This window comes from Balaenoptera physalus (genome assembly GCF_965194825.1).
Source record: "Balaenoptera physalus genome assembly, chromosome: 19".
Taxonomy (NCBI): Eukaryota; Metazoa; Chordata; class Mammalia; order Artiodactyla; family Balaenopteridae; genus Balaenoptera; species Balaenoptera physalus.
In genome coordinates this window covers 66,321,095-66,343,790 of record NC_138900.1, presented here as the reverse complement: position 1 = coordinate 66,343,790, position 22,696 = coordinate 66,321,095, and the positions used below count along the sequence as shown (strand labels likewise).

Genomic DNA, 22,696 nt, shown 5'->3' with positions numbered 1-22,696 from the left:
TAAATGCTTCTCAATGAATGAATGAATCAAGCTGAGGAAAAGGGATCATTAGAAAGTGTGCAGATGAAAGGGTACTTATTTTTCTGCTTGTCTTTCCTAGCACTTTACAACGAAAGCTGCTCATTAGACAGTGCTCCAAAAATGTCTTCTGGCCATGAATGCCTCGCAGCATTAGGACATTATCTCTATTATGCACTATATCCAACACCATCCACCTTACTCATGTAACACACTGGCAGTCTCTATGAGCAACGACAGAGCTGATAACAAAACAAAACCGACCAGGGAATTATAATAGCAATGCTTTAAAGAGCTTTAAAATTCCCCTTTAACTGTCTACATCCGGTTCTAAGTTCTTGCAACAACATGGATGTGTGAAATGATGACAGTGGATGAAATCACCAAACACGACTGCATTTGCACAGTTGATTCGTTCCACAAGTATTTATTGAGTGACCACTGTATGCTGGCACTATTTTAGTGACTGGACACTCAACAGCGACCGGCACAGACACATAGCCCCTTTTGCGTGACTCTTACACTCCACACCAGCGCTGTCCAAGAGGACTTTGTGTGATGATAGAAACATTCTGTCTCCGCACTGTCCCGTGTGGTGGTCACGAGTCACAGGTGGCACTTGAGCACTTGCAATGTGGCTTAGTGTGACGGAAGCACCGAGTCTCTAAATTTCATTTCATTGTAATTATTTTAAATTCAAATTCAAATAGCCGCATACAGATTGGGCAGGGTTGGTGTAGATGACTAATCCGATGATGCCCATTTAAAGAGAACGGAAGCAAAACAGTCTTTCATTGGTTGCTACAGACAAAATCGTTCCTTTGCTGCCTATGGTGTGCACTTTTTTTTTTTTTTTTTTTGGCCACACTGAGTGGCATGTGGGATCTTAGTTCTCTGACCAGGGGTCGAACCCATGCCCCCTGCAGTGGAAGCACGAAGTCTTAACCACTGGACCACCAGGGAAGTCCCTGGTGTGCACTTATAACCCCTGTACACCCACAGGAACTGAGCATACACAACCCAAGGCAGAAATAAACCTCAGGTTTTATTTCCATGAGTCCTACTAAAGGACCCCACCCCAAAGCTGCCTCTGTTAGCTGGGAAATGCTCTCTTGGTTCACCAGGAGACATCTAGAAGGCACTCAACTTTTTCAGAAAAGACTGATAGGATTGGGGTGAAAAACAAACACCCCCAGTAGTGGTGTTTCATGGAGCATGGAACCCACACACTGACAGAGCGGGAGCAGGAAAACTTCTGGTGGCCGAGTGTGGAGGGGTCAGGGCCAGGTGGGCACTGGCTGGGAGACGCGGTCTGGCTGGAAGAGATGCCCGGAAGGAATTAGAGCAAGGCGGGCTCCCTGGCAGCCCAGGCAGTTTGCTGGGGGCGCTCTCCAAGGTGCTGAAGGGGCAGCTCCTCTCCTGAATGACGGGAGAGCCGGTCCCTTCCTCCAGCCCACAGAGCCTGTCTGGCGAGGCCAGGACCCCTTGCAGTGCCACCTTCATCCACCACGTGACCTTCCACAAGCCAGGAAACTACACACTGGGGAGTGGCTAATCCAAGAAGGGATGGACCACTGCAGAAATTTCAAACAAACACCATCCTCTCTTCCAGGGCTCACAAATCTAATATCTTGCTGACATTTAAGGACCTAAGGAATGTTTTATACAGAATTATCAGCTCATGGTTGATAGCTAGCTGTCTTTAGAGCTGTGGAGGCCCGGCAGAAGATGAGGAAGAAAAAGTCTTGAAGCAGAAGGGCAGACATTCCTGGCCCTCCCCTACTGCCACCATCACCGTTTTCCCCCAGGGGCTTCCTCTCTGCATGGCATCCTCAGGAAAGAAGGGCCCACGGCCCCCTCTCCTCGGCTTTGCTGCGCGCACCGTCAGCGTCAGCTAGGGCTACTCACTAGCCAGGCGGCGGGCGGCTATTTTCGGAGGGTGCTGACCCTCACTTCCTCACCAGCCCAGTCAGGGTTCCTAATAGAAAGCTCGTTAGATCGCTCCAGGGCTGCGCTGGATGGGGGAGTTCTCAGCTACCCTCCTTTCTCAGCTATTATTGGCAACAAAGAACTAGTTATTTGCTTTCCCCTCTCCTTTCACCTCATGAAGACTTTTCCCTCCCCAGAGGGGCTGAAAGGCTCTCTGAGGAGACGCTTTTATCTCCAATTGCCTTTTGTTTCTGAAATGAGTTCCTACTGGCGTAACACCCGTGTCCATGGACCTGCTTCCTCCTAAATTGAGCATTTGGATTAAAAAAAAAAAAACAACAGTTTACTTTTCACATATTCCTGGCCAAGCACCAAAAAACACGACCAATGGTCATTGACTTTGTTTGGATGAGGGTTTTTCCCCCTTAAAGGGGGCATTAACTGCCTAAACGCGTATTTAAAGTGGAAACAAAGCCGCAACCCATCTGTATCTGAGCCCTGCTCTGCGGCTGGCACCCTCCCTTTACCGGGAGAGCTGCTTCTCAGGAGCAGGAGTTGGTAGAGATCTGGAGTACCTGGCAATGGAACAAAGGCGGAGGGTGCACATGGCTGTGTTTTGGAAGACAGGGTGGAAACCATCTCTGGGTGACAGGTGTACTGTGTGTGCGCGCAGGCACCGGGGAATCTGAATTCTGACTGTGGGCGTGTGTGATTCGTGTGGGCTGAGGGATCTGGGCCGGTGAACGGAATCTGTAACTGAGGGGGAGCGGCCGGGCGTGTGCAATGACTCACATCTTTCGGGCTGTGGGCGGGTTTTATTCGTGGGGGGGTAACTTTTGGTCCGAGGGATCCCGTGTGCATGGCACCCAGCAGGAAATATTTACCTGTACAGCAAAGCAGGGGTCCAGCGAGCGGAGAAGAGCGCCTGGGTGTGGTGTCTGCCCATGTGCGTCTGCCTACAACTCCTCTGCTGCACCCAGAGGAGAAGAACGGGTACGGAGGAAGAGGAAGGAACAAGGAGGTAGTTTTGCACGAGGGAGTTTAGAGAGAGCTGTTCCACACAGAAGCACGGGATCCGGAATCGCTGCCCCGAGCGTGAATCCTGGTGCCGCCCAGCGTTCATCAGCCAACTCATCTGGCTCCTCTGAGCCTCAGCTTCCCAATGTGGGAAATGGGAGGATGGAGAAAACCAAGCCCGGAGAGGTACAGGAATTGAGTGCTGTAATTATACATACACTAGCCACATGCTCGGCACACAGTAAGTGCTGAACGTTGCCATTTATTATCATTTTCATTAGCATCATTATCTTGTCTGGCTACTGGTTCTAATAATGATCATTGTAAGTGACATTCATCACATATGAACTGTAATAATAAAACAGTGTTAAATAATAACGAATGCTTACTCTATTCCTGGCATTGACGTGTACACCGCCTCAATTAATCTCCACCTACTTTACAGTTATTATCAGCCCTTTGTACAGCTTCAGAAACAGAAGCTCAGAGAAGTTAAGTAACTTGCCCAAGGTCACAGAGCAGAGCAAAGGCACGCCTGGGATTCAAGCCCAATGGATGTCAACTCCACAGCATGTGCTCTTGCCACCCTAGGCCCCCCAGGCCTCACCGTCCATGTGAGGTCACTCGACAGACAGTGAAGGCCGCTCAGCTCACTTTAGTGAGCCAATGCCTGCCTTGCGCCCGGGGGAGGATGAACCTGGAGGAGGAGGAGGAGTTGGCAGAAGTGCCCCCAGCTGAAATGGATTCCACACCAATTCCAGCTAAATGTAGACTACATTTGCCGTTGGTGCATTATTCATGAAAATCACCACTTCCCCAAGTCAGCACCGGGAGCTGGGCTGAAGTTCGGGAGCTTTGCTGACGCCTGCCCAATATTCCCATTCCCAGTGCAAAGGAAAAGCAGGATTGGAGTCAGGACCACGAACTCATGAAGGCTCTACTTGCCCTCTCCGAAACGTGGCCCACCCCCGCCCACCAGCTGACTTGGGAGCAGGCGTGGAGACCCACTGCTCTGTTCTGGCGGATTGCGACACCCCACGTTGGCCCTGCTCACCCCACGCACTGCTTGAGGGCAAACATACTCAACAGTCACCTTCCTAATGAGGAGCGGGGACCACGTTCCAGAAAAGTGGCCCCAGATGTCTGGGCCTGATTATTCCAGGCCAGAAGGGTCAATTCGACTTTCCATCATGCCCTGTTGCCAACCAAAGGCAGCAGTCGGCCTGGCGCCCTGCATCTGTGTGCCTGCCTCGGCTGGCATACAGGTGGTGTGATGTGAGGAAAGAGGGCCCCACCCTGGGCAGATCAGGGGTTCAAACCCTCGACTCTGCCACCAAAGGCTGGGGGCTCTATCCTGTCTCGTGGGCTCCGGGGCCTCCCTGGCTCTGTCTGTGATGGATATGACCCTTGCCCCTCCAACGTGCGAGACCCAAGCAAGACGGTGCAGAGGGAAGTGCCTTAGGGAGTGGACACGGCGTAGCCGGTTGAATGGCGGGTAGAGACCCAAGGATGTCGGCCCAGCGACAGCAGCACTCCTCACGACGACGCATCTGCCCCCACGCTCGTGCCCGGCCACAGAATCAGACCCTCTCCTCCCAGTCATCACAGCGAAATTACCACCCTTCCCTCTGAAATGGAAGTTCCGTGAGGGCACAGCTTTCTGTCTGCTGTTTTCCCAGAGCCCCGAGCACCTGCTCAGAGTAGGCACTCAGTAGATGTCTGTGAAACGGAGCATAGAATTCTGTGGGCCACTGAAGATTTCTGGGGAAGGTGGGCCGACTGGGGCGCTGGACCTCACTCTCAGACACTCTGCTGAGCTCCAGAGGGACCGGGGCTCTTCTCCTCCCAGGCTCCAGTCTCTAGGTGCAGGCACAGCTGGGAGCACCTCTGGAGGGACGGATCTGCCTAGCGGCCAGACCAGAGCCCCTGGGTGACGACGGTCCCCGGGCTCCCAAAGAGCCCAGCTGGGAGCGCCAAGCTGCTCAGCCGCCCACCTCAGACACCCACATCTGCGCCTGGGCCTTGCCGTGCCTGCGCGTGCACGCACGCGCGCGCGCGCACACACACACACACACCCGCGGCCTAGAACCCAGGGAGGGCCGTCTGCTCAGCCTGCCCCAGAGCCCCAGGGTCAGGGAAGCTCTCCAACCCACTCCAGGAAAACAACAGCACAGAAGAGGCCGCCTGGGACGGGGCGCCACGGCTTCGACAGGCAAGAGCGTTATATAAGTAACTGCCCCCCACGCCTCCTCCCCTCGGGGGAATAACGAACCCTGCCTCTCGGTTGTATAAGCCAGAATAATAATTACTCTCCAGCCCTCCGTCACTTGTGGATGTGGCCGGGGAGCAGGTGTGTAGCACTCGGAGGCAGCGAGCAGGAGGCCACACGTACGCTCGTGATTTCTGTGCCGAAGCACCCAAGTCCCCGCTGTGCCCCACTCCTTTCCCAGGCATGCATGCCTGAAAAATGACTGGGGAGGCATGGAGCCACTTCTGAGGATGAGCTCCTAGGTGCGGGAGGGAGCCTCCGGAGAGCAGGCTTGTTTGGGGTCTGGCTTCCAGAAACAGTAAGTGCTCCACGCCTCTCAGACGCCCTGAGGAGTGGACACCGGACTGTCTGGGACGGGGGGCGGGGGGGACAGCCGCAAAGCTGGCCAGGGCTCCCTGCACAGAAACCATCTTAGAGCCGCGGTGGCGGGTGGGCAGGCGGGCAGCACTCTGGCTTCCGGCCGGGAGTGTGGTGGCATCTTAGAACGAAGGCACAGACCACCCCTAAACTAACGGTGAAAATGATTCGGCCACTGACAGGCGAGCTTCCTGGGCTCGCGCTGAACAGACGGGCCTCCCTCCCTTCCCCCCCCCAGCAGCCTGCTCCGGCCCGCGTCCAACCACCTAGAAGTTTATTGCCTTGTTGTGATGGTTTGGGCTCGCAGCCCCCGCCTCTAGCTCTCCCAGCCGCTCTCTTTCCATTGGCTTGGGTTGATCAGGACTAAGGGAGGCCCGTCGGCACCGCAGGAAAACAAGCAGCAGAGCTGGGGCCTGACTCCCAGAGGCCGACACCCAGGGAGCTTTGCCAACAAGGGGAGGGGGCCCTCTCCCAGCCCCCCTGCGCCCTTGCCGGGTACCGGAGGAGGCCGCGGGCCCAGTCTGGCCTTTCCGGCCTGCTCCTGGACGATGCACTGACACTCGGCTCAGCTCCGCGGCTCCCGGGCCTGGCACTGCTCCTGGAAAGCCCCCAACACCCTTTAGCTAGCACAGGGGCACCGTCCCCCGCCAGGCAGTGGGGCAACCTGTAGCCAAGGCCGCTGTGGCCTCCAGGGAGCCCCAGGAAATGCCCCAGGTGCCCACGGCCCTCTGGAGGGAAAAGCTGGACTTCCCCAGAGATAAACAGAAGAGGCAAGAGAAGAAGGTCCCTCCTCCGCCAGCCCCCGCGCGCCCGGCGCACCTACCTCCATCGGAGTAGGTCTCGGTGCCGTAGCCGTCCTGCAGCCCGTTGCTCCAGGTCCCTTCGTACTTGGCCCCGTTGCCCGTGCACTCCCGCACCCCGTAGCGCCCCTTAAATCCGTGCGTCCACTCGCCCTTGTACACCCACTTCCCCTTGCTCTCCAGGCCGATGCCGTGGCGCTTGCCCTGCGCCCAAGTGCCCTGGTACGTGTTGCCGCTGGGCCAGGTGTAGACGCCCAGTACCTCGAAGCCGTGGCTCCACGAGCCGGTGTATTCGCCTTGGCCCTTGGGGCCGGTGCAGACGCCATGGCCGTGCGCCTTGCCGTCCTCCCAGCCTCCACAGTAGGACCCTCCATCGTCAAAATTAAACCTACCCCCACTGGACATGCATGTAACTCGGTTTGCAAATCCCGCAAACGGTGAAAAAAAAAAAAAAAAAAAAAAAAAGGCGATCAACAAACCGGAGTCTTGGTTGGCTGGCTGGCTGGTTTTGTTTTGGTTTTTTTTTTTTTTTTTTTTTTTTTTTTAAGGAAGAATGGAGAAAGCAAAAAACACAGCGAGCAGGTCCCGGGAGGCGGGCGGCCGCGGCGCCGGCTTCGGTGGAATTTAAGTCAATTGGGGGCGATTATTCATTTTCGAGCTGCGCCGCGGAGCCTGACCAGCGTCTCGCGCTCCCGCTGGAGACAGGACCGGAGGGGAGGAGGGCGGGGGAGGGGAGGGGAGGGGAGGGGAGGGGGAGGGAGGGGGCAGGAGCAGGAGCGTCTGGTGCAAACGGCTCCACCTCAGCTGCAAGTGCCCCTCGGAGGCGAGCCCGCCGGGCTGGCCGCGCAGGCCGGGCGGGGACAGCGGCGCTCAGGCCTGGGGCGCAGTCCCCCACCTGCGGCTGCCGCGCTGCGGGCGCCCGAGGGCGGCGGCGGGGCCCGCAGGCGGCGGCGGCACGGGCGGCGGCGCGGGCGGCTGCACCATATTGGGGGCCGCGGGCCGGGCCGGGCGGCGGCGGCAGCAGCAATGCGGCTGGTCGGGCGGCGGCGGCGGCGGCGGTGGCGGCGGCGGCGGGCGGCAGGCGGCGGGCGGCAGCGGCGGCGTGCGCTCCGGGGCTGGCTCGCGCGCTCGGGCCGGCGCGGCGCGCGCCCGCAGCCCGCGCCCCGCCCGCGCGCGCGCCCCCGCACCCCGCCGCCCGCGCGCCCCCGCCCGGCCCCCCGCCCCCGGCGCGCCGGCTGCCTGGAGAGGAGAGCTGGTCCGCCTGGTCCAGGGCGCGTGGCGCAGGCGGAGGCCCCGGGCGGCCCGCCCGCCCGCCGTCCCCTCTTGCTCCGGCCGGCCTGGAAATAGGGATCCAGCCGGGGCGCCCCAGCCCCCCTTTCCCGGGACTTGGATTTAAAGGGACAGGAACTGCGTAACGGGAAGGCGCCCAGCACCCAGGGCGCTCTCTGCCCCCTCCCGGGAGCCGCGAGGTGAAGCCCTGCACAGCAGGCCCAGGGCGGGCCGGGGGCGCCCCGCATGTTTCGGCTCCCCGACCCCGAGCCTCGCCCCTCGCTCCCGGTTCCCGCCTGCGACGCCTGGCCCTGACTTGACTGAAGAGGCTTTTGGCGGACCACAGGTGGTTTTCTCTACGACAAATGATCCGTCCTTTTTCCTTACAGGCAGTTCGGGTCCACATTTGGGGGAAGGGTGATGCTCGCCTTAGAAAACTGCTATTTGGAGATCAGCCCCGCCCCATAAATTAAGAGAAAGTCTGGCTACACGCACATACCTTGGAGTAAAGACACCCAAATTCCGTCCCTCCCCCGCGCCCTGGCCAACAGGTAGTCCCCCATCCCGGGAGCGGTCGCGCTTTGGGGGAGCAAAGTGGCATCGCCACTCGGGCGTTATTAGGTCTCTGTCCACACATACTCCCACCTCCCACCCCCAAGAGATGGTGTCTGATTCCTGGATCCGAGTATCCTGGGACCAATTTGAAATGCATTTCCTGGACCATAAATCTGTAGGCAGGAGCCCGAGTTCCCAGCTCTCCCAGAACGTGTTGGGCAAATGGCAGCACCCCAGTGCTGCGGGGGTAGACTGCACAGGGTCGGGGCTCGTTGGAGTACAGCGGGTGACTCAGGCCGAGCAGAGTCAGGAATTGCAAGACAGGCCTTGGAGCTGAGATTTAGGACGCCAAAAGAGCTACACTTTGAAGTCTCCACTAGCCAGGGGCCCTGCTCACACCGCCTGCCAGCACTGTTCCCACCTTTGGCCAAACCGGCTCTCACTGGAAAACTAGCCTCTCCTCCTTCTCCCAGAGTTCACGCTCAACTTCTTGTCTTGACTTGAGCACCAAAGCCCCCTCCCTAAAGGACCACCAGCCTGCAGGGCAGTCCTCTCTTTACCACCCCCCTGCAGAGGGACAATTAGGGAGTTTTCAGTTTTGCTTTGTGACTTGCAGTTACAGTGATGCAATGCACCTTCTAGGTGGCGCCTCCCTGTGCTCTCTGGAAGGTTTTTCTAAACTCCTAGGGGTGGAATTCTTGGGTTGAGCACATCTTGTACTTAATGGAAGTTGCCAAATGGCTCTCTGGAACACCTGGAGCAATTTCCTTCTCACCCTGCAGTGCACTGCACTTCTGGTTCTCCACTTCCCTGGCTAAAACTCGGTGTTATCAGACTGAGGTCTGCATTTACTTTATTTTGTCTCTCTAAATGGATATAAAATAGTATCTCATGGCTGTTCAGTGTAAATGAAAATTAGGTATCATGAATGTGTAAGGGAAAGGGCTGCAGACTTTCCTCAAGATTCAGATTCAAATCCTGCCTCCATGGCCCAGCAGCTGTGTGGCTTTGGGCAATTCCCATCAGTTTGCTGTGAGAACTCAGCTCAGCTGGGTGCCCAGTGCCTGGTAGGCGCTCAAGAAATGGGAAGTGGTGTTATTAGAAGCCCAGCCGCCGGCAAAGGTCACAGCTTTCTACATGGGATGCCCAGCCTTCAGCCTGCTACCCTCAACACTGCTGATGTAAAATTGCTGTTTCTCTTGGACAGTCTGCAGTTTCTTTCATTTTATTTCCAAGCTCTCTTTTGCTGATTCAGCAGCCCTTCCTCACACAAGCAGTGGATTGCAACGGAGATCTCCTTGGGAAATGGTGATTGGTTCCTAGCAATTACTGGTCAGCACCTTCCGCCTCTGGCTAATGCATACCCTTCCCCCAGGCAATTCCAATACACGCCCCCCCCATGACCCTCCCTCCTCTCAGATTAGCTCCACCAGTGACAGACTCTCTTCCCTGAAATGCAGATATTAGAGGCATTCATTTTGTGCAATTTGGAAATCATTCTCCCATAAAGTAGGGCTGGCGGTATTGATTTCATTTTGGAGGAAACTGTCCAAGGCTATAAACATAGTACCACCCAGCAATCTCAAAACACAAACCAGGGAGAAAGAACAAAAAGCCAGACCACCATGAGGAATTTCATGGTACTGTGCACCAGGCTCTGGGGTGAACAGCTCACGTTAGTGACTCCACGGGCAACTCCTCAGGTGACCTGGGCTTCCACAAAGACCAGGTTAAAGCCCGCTCTGGGAAGTGCCCGGCCAAAGGGAAGATATTGATTGAGCAGGATTCCAGCCCAAGCTGTCTGCTTTGCCAGCCTCCAGGGTGTGCATTGCCATTTCCCATGCCCACTCCCTCTTCCTGGGACCGGGAAGTTTTCCGGTTTCAGCTCTAGAAAGCCTTCCTGGTTTCCCTATATAAAGAACGCCTCCCTCTCACCTCCACAGAAGCCCATGTGTTTCCTTCAGAGACCTGAGCTGCAATCTATAGTTTCCCGTTTGTCTCCTTGAATGTGCCTGTGTTTACCCTACACAGTGAGACATCTGCATCCGGAGCTCCCTTTCTTCATGCTCTCTTCTAACATGATACTGACGCTCCTCCTGCTGGGAGGTGGGCCGGCTGGTGAGTATAGCAGAAGTGGCACAATGTGATTTCGAAGGTTAGGGTGTAAACGGTGACACAGCTTCTGCCTCACACTCTTGAGATCCGGGAGCATGGGCCCATCTCACCATGCTGTCAGGAAGCCCAAGCAGCCCGTGAAGAGGTTCACCAGGAGGGAAATGGGCCCTCCAGCCCTCAGCCCCAGCTGGACTCCCAGCCAACAGCCAGCCCCAGTTGACAGCTCTGTAAGCACACCACCCACGGGGCTTTCCCCACCATGCCTTGTCATAATTCCAATTTCTCTTTCTCCTTTTTGAGGTGTAATTGACACACAACATTATACTAGTTTCAGATGTACAACAATGATTTGATATTTGTATATATTGCAAAATGATCACCACAATAAGTCTAATTAACATCCATCACCATGCAGAGTTACAGAATTATTTTTTTCTTGTGATGAGAACATTTAAGATTTACTCTCTTAGGGCTTCCCTGGTGGCGCAGTGGTTAAGAATCCACCTGCCGATGCAGGAGACATGGGTTCGAGCCCTGGTTCGGGAAGATCCCACGTGCCACGGAGCAACTAAGCCTGTGCACCACAACTACTGAGCCTGCGCTCTAGAGCCTGCGAGCCACAACTACTGAACCCACATGCCACAACTACTGAGCCTGAGCACCTAGAGCCCGCGAGCCACAACTACTGAGTCCACGTGCCACAACTACTGAAGCTTGCGCGCCTACAGCCCGTGCTCTACAACAAGAGAAACCACTGCAATGAGAAGCCCGCGCACCGCAACCAAGAGTAGCCCCTGCTCGCCGCAACTAGAGAAAAGCCCGTGCGCAGCAACGAAGACCCAACGCAGCTAAAAATAAAATAAATCTATTAAGGAAAAAAAAAAAAAAGATCTCTCTTAGCAGCTTTCAAATCTGCAACACAGTATTGTTAACTAAAGTCACCATGCTGTGCATTACATCCTGTGACTTATTTACTTTATACGTGGAAGTTTGTACCTTTTGACCCTCTTCACCCATTTCGCCTACCCCCCTCCCCTGCAACCTCCAGTGCAATCTGTTCTCTGTATCTGTGGGCTTTTTTTTTTTTTTTTTTAGATTTCACACGTAAGAGAGATGAAATTATATTTGTCTTTCTCTGTCTGACTTATTTCACTTAGCATAATGCCCTCAGGGTCCACCTAGGTTGTTGCAAACGGCAGGATTTCATTCATTTTTTTTTTTTTTTAATTAATTAATTTATTTATTTATGGTTGTGTTGGGTCTTTGTTTCTGTGCGAGGGCCTTCTCCAGCCGCGGCAAGCGGGGGCCACTCTTCACCGCAGTGCGCGGGCCTCTCACTATCGCAGCCTCTCCTGTTGCGGAGCACAGGCTCCAGACGCGCAGGCTCAGTAGCTGTGGCTCACGGGCCTAGTCGCTCCACGGCATGTGGGATCCTCCCAGACCAGGGCTCGAACCCGTGTCCCCTGCATTGGCAGGCGGATTCTCAACCACTGCGCCACCAGGGAAGCCCAGCAGGTGGATTCTTAACCACTGCGCCACCAGGGAAGCCCCTCATTCATTTTTATGGCTGAATGATATTCCATTATTCTATGTCTGTCTCACATTTTCTTTATTCATTCATCCATCAACGGACACTTAGGTTGTTTCCATCATAATTTCAATTTCTGAACAAAATAGATGATTATTGCTTTGTGAAGCCAGGCAGAGGTCATGTCAACCACAGCTCAGGGGCCACTGCCTGTTTTTATAAACAAAGTTTGATTGGAACACACCGTGCCCATTTATTACACATGGCTGCAGCTGCTTTTATGCTCAATGGTAGAGTTGAATAATTTGGACAGAAACCACACGGCCATAAAGCCTAAAATATTTACCATCTTGCCCTTTACAGAAAAAGTTTGCCAAGCCCTGTGTATTAGTCTGTTGAGGCGGCCATTACAGAATAACAGAGACTGAGTGGCCTACTCAATGAAAATTTATGTTCTGGAGGCGGGAAGTCCTAGATCCTGGTGCCAGCATGGTCAGGTTCTAGAGAGGGTCCCTTCCTGACTTGCAGGTGGCCGCCTTCTCATGGGTCCTCACATGGCAGAGAGAGAGAGAGCAAGAGAGAGAGAGAGAGAGAGCTCTCTGGTGTCTTTTCTTATAAGGACACTAATCCTAAGGGATCAGAGCCCCACCCTTATGACCTCATTTAACTTTAATTACTTCATTAGAGGCCCTGTCTACAAATACAGCCACACTGGGGGGTAGGGCTTCAATATATGAACTGGGGGGGAAACAGACATTCAGTCCATAATACCCTGTTTTATGCCACTAAATTTGGGGGATATTTGTTACACAGCAGTAGCAACCAGAATGGACTGCATGCTTCATGCAGATGGAGCCACATCTATGTCACTCACTCTCATGCCCACCAAGCTGGAACACAGTCAGTGTACAATACACTTTTGTTGCATGAACATGCTGACCCAAGAGTTAGTGTTAAGTAGGGTGATGAGAGGGACAAATACCCTATCAGGCATTGGGGAACCTGGATTCTGGTCTCAGTTCTGACACTAACTTGTGTGACACTGGGCAACTCTCCCAGAGCTTCCCGAGGCCGAGTGGCTTTACCTATAAAGTGGGGAGCAAGATGGTTTCCCTGGTCCCTCGGCTCTCAGGCTGTAGGACATCCCTTATCAGTCCCCGCCTACTCTTTCTACACTTCAGTGTGACCCTGCCCTGCTGTGCCATGGATTACTTATCAGGACTGTGGCCATAGCAAGCATTGAGCAAACCTCTTCAGAAGGGCTTATCTTTTTAGGGTCACCCAGGCCAGCTTCCAGGGCTTGATCTCTCCACCCCAAAACTGGCCCCACTACACAAACTCGTGCAAACGTGGGAATTCTGCCTGGCTACAGCTCCAGGAGCAGCTGTTGAGACAGGCATCCGTGATCTCATCTGCACAGTCCCCTTTGCTGCCGGAGTGTGAAAACCAGCTCAGCTGTTTCCTCACTGGGAGCCCATTATGGGATGGCTCTGTGCCTCTCTCTCTTCATCTGTAAAATGGCACCAACACCTGTTCCTATTTTGTAGGGTTGGGGCAAAGAGTAAATGACTCAACCCAGGTAAGTAAGGTGTTTGTACAGTCCCCACCGCCTCATTGGTCCTCAATAACTCATAACTGTTATTATTATTATTCCTGCCCCTTTCCAGGAATAATTTTCCCAAGAATGAGGATGATCTTGTTACAGGAGCTGCCTCTGCCCCGAGGGGGTGGAGAGGTGCTGGAGGTCCCCATGTCCTCCTCCTCCCATTCTCTCCTTCTCCTAAACCACCATCATTCATCTTCCAGTTGTAACTCTCCGCCTGTCCCTGCTCAGGACCCAGAGAAGAGATGATAATTGCTTGGAGGTGCCCATGAGGGTCTACACCTTGAGACTGTCCTGGGCTCTTGATTCTCCCCAAACCAGAGGCAGGGAAAGATGTCAGCCCTGGATGGGAGCACAGTGAGGAGTAGACAGGATTCCTGGATGTCCTTGGCCGATTTCTCTGTTGCCAGGACCCTGAGCACCTGATTTCATCTAATTCCTGGCAGTACCCTTTGGGGTCCAGACTGTGACCATCACTTCCTCCTTAAAGATGAGGAAACTGAGGCTCAAGCAGGAAAAGTGAGTGACCCAAGGCCACATATGGCTAGCAAGTGTCAGCTCCGGAAAGGCAAGGAGGGGACTTCCCTGGTGGCCCAGTGGTAAAGAATCTGCCTTCCAATTCAGGGAACCCGCGTTTGATCCCTGGTCAGGGAACCAAGATCCCACACGCCAAGGGGCAACTAAGCCTGCACGCCACAACTACTGAGCCCGGGTGCCTCGACTAGAGAGCCCGTGTGCCGTGAACTACAGAGCCCACGTGCCCTGGAGCCCGCGAGCCACAACTAGAGAGAGAAAACCCACACACCACAACTAGAGAGAAGCCCGCATGCTGCAACTAAGACCCAACACAGCCAAAAATAATAAATAAATAAATTAATTAATTAAATATTTTAAAAAAAACGAAAGGCAAGGAGAACTCTTTGGGGCATCTCACTCCTGGGCTGCTCTGGGATGCTGGCACCCAGCCTTCAGGGCAAGCATCCCATCCCCAGGGGTTGATCTGTGTGGAGATGATAACAAAGGAATCCTTTGTTTTCGATTAATTGCTGACCAGCTCCAGGGTCAAAAGTCTGCTCCGGAGAAAAGTTGAGAACTTAATCTGAGCTTTGAAATGCTACCCTAAGACACCCTGCTGGGTGCTTCTTCTCTGCACCCTGTGGCTGCAAGGCCCACATCTGAGTCCCAGGAGATGCTGGTCCCCAGGTCACAGATAAGGCACCGAGGCAGAGAGCAGATAAGCAATTTGCCTAAGATAGGCAAGTAAATCCTGTAGGAGGTGGCTCTCCAAGCTTGACACTCCAAGTTCAAGTGTTTCCAGACTCATTCAAACTGTCCTTTCTGCCAGGAGTGTCAGGAACCTTCATCCTTGACCATCCCTCATTAGGACAGCCAGTGGGTGCTTGCTGCAAGCTGGGCTCAGTGCCCTGAAACCCCCAAGCCACATCAGCCCCTAAATGGTGCCACTTTACGGATGAGGAAAGTCTCGGGCACATGAGCTAACCTGCCTGTGAGTGGCAGAGTCTAGATTCGGAGCAGCCACGTGGGCACCCCCTCCTCCCTGCTGTCCGGCAACATCCCTGCCATCCTTCTCCCTAAACTACCCTCTCCCGCTCACTGCTGGGATCACGCCATCAGGAGCTGGCAGCAATAGCAGCAGTAATAGTACCCTGATGCGAGGCGGCCGCTCTGCTCTGCCCGGTACCCACCCCTCACGGTAACAAGATACATGCGCCACGTGGTTCAAGATACAGGATGTTTCCCTGAGCACCTCCCACCCATCGCCTCTCCACCCACTGCAGGGAACAGCTATTCTGAACTGTATCACCACAAATTCGTTTTGCCTTACCCTGGAACTTCATGTTAATGGAATCACACGTGTGTGTATAGCTTCTTTCACTCAACGTTATGTCTCAGATTCATCTGTTTTGTTACGTGCAACTGCACTTTGTTCTTTTCAGTGCTGTTACTGTTCCATTGCATGAATGTACTACAATTTATTTCTCTGCTCTCCTGTCGATACACAGGTGTGTTGTTTCCAGTTTGGGGTTATTTTGAATAAAGCTGGTATGAGCACTCCTATGTGTCTTCTGGGGGGCACTCATTTCTCTTGGGTATACACCTAGGCATGAACTTACTGGGACTAGAGGAGAAGTATACAGTTGACCCTTGAACAACGAGGGGAGTAGGGGAACCCACCCTCCGTGCAGTCAAAAATTCACACATAACTTATAATAGGCCCTCTGTATCCGCAGTTTCTCTGCATCCACGTTTCTGCATCCACGGATTCAACCTACCACAGATCGTTTAGTACTGTAGTATTTACTATCGAAAAAAATCCGTCTATTTTTAAGTGGACCCACACAGTTCAAACCTGTGTTGTTCAAGTGTCAACTGTAATTAATTTTAGTCTTTAGTTTCCCAAAGTGGTTGAATCAGTTCGCACGCCCCCAGCAGAGGGTGAGAGTTCCAGTAGCTCCACGGCCTCACCAACACTTGGTAATGTCAGTCTTTTCAATTTTAGCCATTCTAGTGAATGTGTGGTGGTATCTCATTGTGATTTTAACATGCATTTCTCAGATAAACACTTTGTAAATTAATTGGGCTTACTTTTTCCTTGTATTCACTATTTAATTTTTATTCTTGATGTTTATATCTATTATTATTTATTGTTTATATCTATTTTTACAGTTTCCTTCTGAGAATATCATATGCTACTGATTTTCTGTTTAGATCACAAATGTAAAGTTTTCTTTGAAAATAAACCTATCCAGGTTTTTTAAAAAAAGGGGGCCAGGGGAAGATCTATTTAAAGAAAAATATTATGCAAACCACAGGCCATCAGGGATAAGAATGTGCAATTTAGTGGAACAGAGGAGGATCTCTCCGATCTTAAAGATGGAGGCAAAATCAGGCTCTGGACAGAAAGCAGAACCCAAGTCCCTCTCTTTTCCTGAGCCCCACTGTCTCTCCTGCTGTTTGCTCTGCGTTTCCGCTCCCCACAGACCAGCTTTCTCTGCTGCAGTGTGCTCTTCCCATCACCTCTCAGTCCAACACCCTGGCAGTCAATAACCTGGACTCTATGGATCCTGACTCCCTGGAGAGATTCAGCTTAGGTCAGCTAGAGTCAGGTGTCCATTCCTGACCCAGTCGGCTGTGGTCAGGGAGTGGGGTCCTGCCCCGTGACAGCAAGAAGAAGACATGATTGGCATTTCTAGTGCAAGTTAGAGGAAGCAGATTCTGAGGCAAAAATTGGGATGTGTGTTCATGAAAAAAATGCTCAACATCTCTAATTATTAGAGAAATGCAAATCAAAATGCAAAATCAAAATCAAATCAAAATACAAATCAAAATCATCTCACTCCCGTCAGAATGGCCATCATCAAAAAGCCTAAATGTACGAGAATTCCCTGGCAGTCCAGTGGTTAGGACAGTGGTGGCCCAGGTTCAATCCCTAGTTGGGCAACTAAGATCCCACGAGCGACGCGGCCAAAAAAAAAAGTCTACAAATAATAAATGCTGGAGAGGGTGTGGAGAAAAGGCAACCCTCCTACACTGTTGGCAGGAATGTAAATTGGTGCAGCCACTATGGAGAACAGTATGGAGGTTCCTTAAAAAACTAAAAGTAGAGTTGGCATATGATCCCATACTCCCACCCCTGGGCATATATCCAGAGAGAACTATAATTCAAAAAGATACATCTACCCCAATGTCCATTGCAGCACTATTTACAATAGCCAAGACATGGAAGTAACCTAAATGTCCATCGACAGATGAATGTATAAAGAAGATGTGGTACATATATACAGTGGAATACTACTTAGCCATAAAAAATAATGAAATAATGCCATTTGCAGCAACATGGATGGACCTTGAGATTATCACATGAAGTGAAGTCAGACAGAGAAAGACAAATATCATATGATACCACTTATATGTGGAACCAAAAAAAAAAAAAAGATACAAATGAACTTTTTTACAAAACAGAACCAGACCCACAGACATAGAAAACAAGCTTTATGGGGACTTCCCTGGTGGTCCAGTGGTTAAGACTCTGCACTCCCAATGCAGGAGGCCCAGGTTTGACCCCTGGTCAGGGAACTAGATCCCGCATGCCACAAGTAAAAGATCCTGTGTGCCGCAGCTAAAGATCCTGCATGTGGCAACGAAGATCCCGCATGCTGCAACTAAGACCTGGCACAGCTAAATAAATAAATATTTTTTAAAAAAGAAAACAAGCTTATGGTTGCCAAAGTGGACGGGGCGGAGAGGGATAAATGAGGAGGTTGGGATTAACACATACATACTACTATATATAAAATAGATAACCAACAAGGACCTACTGCATAGCACAGGGAACTCTACATAATATTTTGTAATAACCTATAAGGGAAAAGAATCTGAAAAAGAATATATATTTATAATCTCAATCACTTCGCTGTACACCTAAAACTAACATGACATTGCAAATGAACCATATATAAATAAAATAAAATAAAATAAATTGGGATGTGTGTTCTGTCAATGGGACAGATGATTTGAAATTAAGAATGAAAGAGATTTGAAAAATGGCAGGTATAATTTTACTTCCTTATTTACCAAGATCTAGACCTATTTATGACTCCAGGGGGCGCTGTCACTGGGTCATTCAATTTCTAGATGAAGACAATTATGAAGAAGAGAGGGCCAGAGGAATAAAGAAGGAAGAGAAGGATAAGGAAGAAGTGATTTGCATGGATTAGCAAGAAGGAAAAAGAGAGGCTGTGGTGGTGTAGGTGATGATGGTGATGATGGTGATGGTGATGGGGATGATGATGATGATGATGATGATGATGATGATGGTGGTGGTGATGATGATGGTGATGATGGTGATGATGATGATGATGATGATGGTGGTGGTGGTGATGATGGTGGTGGTGATGATGATAATGAGGAAGATGATGGTGATGTTGGTGATGATGATGGTGATCATGATTAATTATTACATCTGCGTGCCTGGCTCTGTGCCGAGCACTTGACATTTGCTATCACATTTAATCCTACAACAACTTTATGAGGCTGGTACTATTATTATCCCCATTTTACAGATGAGGAAACCTGAGGCTCGGACAGGTCAAGTCATTTGCCCAAGGTGGAAATGAACGCAATCAGCCAACAGCAAAGAATGGGCTTGTAAATACCACACTTTTCTGTCTCGAGCGTGTAAACGTCCCCTCACTGGGGAAGACAAGCTATTATCTGTGGTCAAGCCACATATTCAGACATTTTAATGAATGGTTATATAGCGTTGTACATGAATAACCACCCAGGCCAAGGAGTCGAATGTTATCGTCACCCCAAAACCCACAGTGTGCCCCTCCCCAATCATAACCTCTCCTCTCCCAAACAGAACCATTAATCTGAATTTATCAATATCGTTTTTTCTTTATAGTTTGCCACCTGTGTATATGTATCCCTAAACCCTGTAGTTTAGTTTTGTCTGTTTGGAACTTTACGTGACTAGAATTATACTACATGCATTTTTTTTTTTTGCCCAACATTGCGCTGAGGGTCATTCACGTGGCTGTATGTCTCTGGGATTCATTCATTCTCTTAACTGTGTAATATTCCATTGTGTGAATACATCAAACGTTACTCAGCCGTTGTACTGTAACTAGACATTCAGGCTGGTTGTTCCCAGTTTCGGGCTATTAAACACAATGACTTTTGCTCTCTGATCTATGTGCTCTGGAATGCGTGCACGCATCTCTGTCCCGGGAACACTTATTCGGTCACAGGACTCACCGTCAGCAGCCCTCTCCAGGGATCCCAGGTCAGGCAGGTGCCTCTTCTCCGAGCTTTGTCAGCACCTGTGCTCCTCTGGCTTTAGCACATGCCACTCTGCCACGCAGGTATCTTTTAATTCATGGTCTCACCCACTCACGTGGCAGGGGGAGCGCTGCAGGTGGGATCCCATCCGATTCCTCTCATCCCCTCTGCGCCCGGCACAGTGTCTGGCACACGTCAGGAATGCGATCGTTGCATTTTGAGTCAATGATGAATGAACAAACCAAGGAATGAATGAACCGTGGGTGTTCCCTAAACATTTGTTGAACCGAAGCGTGTCACATAAGTGAACGGTGGAGCCCGGAGGTGCTGTCAGCTGGGGCTGCTTTCGATCTGTGTTTGACCTTGTTTGACACAATCTGATGTCACGGCGGTGGCACTGGGGACACAGTCCATGGGCAGAGGAGTGGGAGGATGAGGACGCCTCACTCACACTTCCTGCTCAGCAGGTGGGATGTCGGAGACAGAGACACATCCAGGAAAACGCTTCCCAGCCGGATCGCTTTTCTCTACTCCCTCCTCCTTCTCTGCTTCCCAGGGCTAATGAGTGTGATTAGACCTCATTAGAACAAGGCAGCCAGTGGTTTTCTCCTGCCTTTCCCTCATCTACTGTGTATCTGGAGGGGTGAGCCGGAGGGCTGTGCGGGTGTGTGTGTGTGCGTGTGTGTGTGTGCGTGTGCGTGTGTGTTGGGGGGTTTGGGCTGAAGAGGCTTGTGAATTTGCTGGCTCATCAAAGGGGAAGATGAAAGTCGTGGAGTCTGGGCGAGGGCCATGGGCAGGGGCTGAGCTGCCATAGGTGGTGGGTGTATCAAGGATCAAAGCCAGTGTAGACCGGCTCAGAGGCCGGGGGAGGGGAAGTCACGATAGTGGATGGGAGCCCCAACCAGCGCAGACCAGCTTCCTTAGGTGTGCGGGCCAGGCCAGGTGAGTTCAAGCCTGTCCTATCAACGATGGGTCTTGTCAGTGCCCACTGGCCTTGGGATTACACCCAGCCCTCTTGACACGGTTTAGAAGGCCTCCCTGACCAGCGCCTGGCTCTCCCTCCCACCTCCTCCCTTCCTACTCCCTTTCCTGCTCCTAGGTCCCCCGTCACGGGCCTGGGCTGGTTCTGCCTTCACCTGTTCTGTTCGCCCGCCGGCTGCATCCTGTCCCGTCTCTGCTTAGTAACTCTTTCCAGGAAGTCTGCCTGACCCCCTACCGCTTCCAAGGCCAGGACGGGTGGCCCTGCCTGTGCGGCCACAGCTCCCCGGACCCCCCAAATCGTGGCAGCTGGGGTACCGTGGGGTCCAGGCTTGCTCCTCATCTGTATTCTCTGCCAGATGATTACAAGCAGGGACCATGGCTGCTGGGTTCACGTTCTAACCCAACTCAGTGTCCATGCACAGTAGGTGCTCAACAAGTACGTTTTGGGGGTGATGAAATGAAGAAGGTGGGCAAGTATTTGCCGAGGACCATGGAGTGACTCAGAGGTACCTGGGCCTGGGGAGAGCTCCTCCCCTCGTCCAGCTCTGCCCCACACCTTGCCTTCCACATGGATGCAGCCCCCCTTTCCTCCTCTTGAGCGGCTGTGTCCTGCGCCAGCTTGAGCCTGCAGTGGACACGGGGTTGCTAAGAATCCACTACCCTTTGCTCAGGCAAAAGCACTCAGATTCTCCCCGATTCTCAGCCTGTGTGTTGGGCGTCTTCACTCACGTGCTGAGGACCTGATTTAGTCCCTGAATGAGGCGGTACCTGAGGGCAGACGTATGTCTGAACTTACCCACTTACTGATACAGAAGCAAACAAATCTCTTTTTGTGTACACCACTCTGAGCTGGGTTTTCTGGCATTTGCAAAAGGACCTTTTCAGAACATCTTTATTGAGATATAATTCACGTAGCATATAATACACTTAAAAGTGTATAATTCAATGTTTTTAGTATAAAGTTATAAACTACCACTACAATGTAATTTTACCTTTCCATCGCCCTCCAAAAGAAGCCCCATATCTATTAGCAGTCACTCCTTACCCTCCCCCGCCAGCGCAGCCCCTGGCAAGCACTAATCTGCTTTCTGTCTTCATGGATTTGCCTGTTCTGGACATTCCATACAGAGGGAATCAGACAATAAGGTCCCTTTGTGACTGGCTTCTTTCACTCAGCATAATGTCCTGAAGGTTCATTCATGTTTTAGCACCAGTACCTCATGCCTCTTTATGGTTGAGTAACATTCCATTATGTAGATGGACCACATTTGGTTTATCCATTCATCAGCTGATGGACATTTGGGTTGTTTCTATTTTTGGCAACTGTGAACAATGCTGCTGTGAACATTTGTTTTCAAGTGTTTTGTGCACATATGTTTTCATTTCTCTTGGGTATAAACCTAGGAATGGAATTGCTAGGTCATATGGTGACTCTGTTTCACCTTTGGAGGAGATGCCAGACTGTTTTCCAGGCCAGCTGCACTATTTTCCTGGTGACTAGTGATGCTGAGAATCTTTCCATGTGCGTATTGGCCATTTGCATGTCTTCTTTTGGAGAAATATGTATTCAAATCCTTTGCCCTTTTCTAAATTTGTACTTTTATTATTGAGTTGTAGGAGTGCTTTGCATATTCTGGACACAAATCCCTTATCAGATAGACGACTTGCAAATATTTTCTTCCATTCTGTGGGTTGTCTTTTCACTTTCTTCATGGTTCTATCATTTGCAGCACAAAAGTTTTTAATTTTGATGAAGTCCTTTGTATCTGCTTGTTCTTTTATCACTCATGCTTTTGGTGTCACTGCTAAAGGATCTTAACTAACACACCTGACTTCTTTGAGACAACTGGTCACTCCTCATCAATCTACCCCTGCTTGTGTCCTCAGAGCATGGCAGCTTTTCCTCCCAAAGAGAGCCTCGTGCCCTAGGGCTGGGGTGGGGGGCGTTTGAGCCAATGATGTCAGAGTCATCTGCCCCCAGCAACGTGGAAAGCATCTCAGACGCCCAAACAGACCAGGTTCTGAGCCACACGCTCCTGTCCCCCACTGTGGCCAGAGCTGATCTGACACGGGAGGCCTTCCTGGAGGAAGGGCCAGTGAGAAGTGAAAGACACAGGGAGGGGGACAATTACAGAGCGTGAGCACAGGTCAAGCTCCACCCTTTGGGGGCCAAGACCCTGGAGCATGCTTGAGTCTGGTGATCGCAGCCCATCACAGCCTCCACGAGACCCACGTGTCAGAGAACACGCCTCGCCCTGAGCTGGCGGGAGCTGCTCGGCACGCGGCCACGGGAAGAGCGGAGCAGACTGGCTCCTCCCCCACCTTCCTCCCAAACACAGGCCCTTCACCCCGAGCCCTCAACAGCTCACACAACGTTCGTTCCAGAAAGCCCAGGCCAGGGCTGGGGATGTGGCAGAGAACAAGACAGGTGTGGCCTTTGCCCACGCGGC

The 22,696-nt window shown here is 51.9% G+C and overlaps 1 protein-coding gene and 1 long non-coding RNA gene across 4 annotated transcripts in view; one reads left to right on the top strand and one right to left on the bottom strand.

The window, feature by feature from the left end:
- JPH3 (junctophilin 3) overlaps nt 1-22,696 on the bottom strand; it is a 166,113-nt gene that overhangs the window by 73,956 nt on the left and 69,461 nt on the right. The window contains exon 1 of one of the 3 annotated variants that reach the window (XR_014256646.1): nt 6,414-7,306. The exons of 1 other annotated variant lie outside the window; for it this stretch is intronic. Coding sequence is in view for 1 of the 2 variants with exons in the window: in XM_082436904.1 (XP_082293030.1) it covers nt 6,414-6,795 (382 nt within the window). In the remaining variant the exon portion in view is untranslated. Of the gene's footprint in view, nt 1-6,413; nt 7,307-22,696 lie in introns of those variants that run through there. One more of the 3 variants, XM_082436904.1, reaches the window with a different exon arrangement.
- On the top strand, nt 7,768-11,193 carry LOC309648409. The gene is made up of 2 exons (XR_014256657.1): nt 7,768-8,005; nt 10,800-11,193. It is a non-coding gene; the product is annotated as an uncharacterized lncRNA (long non-coding RNA).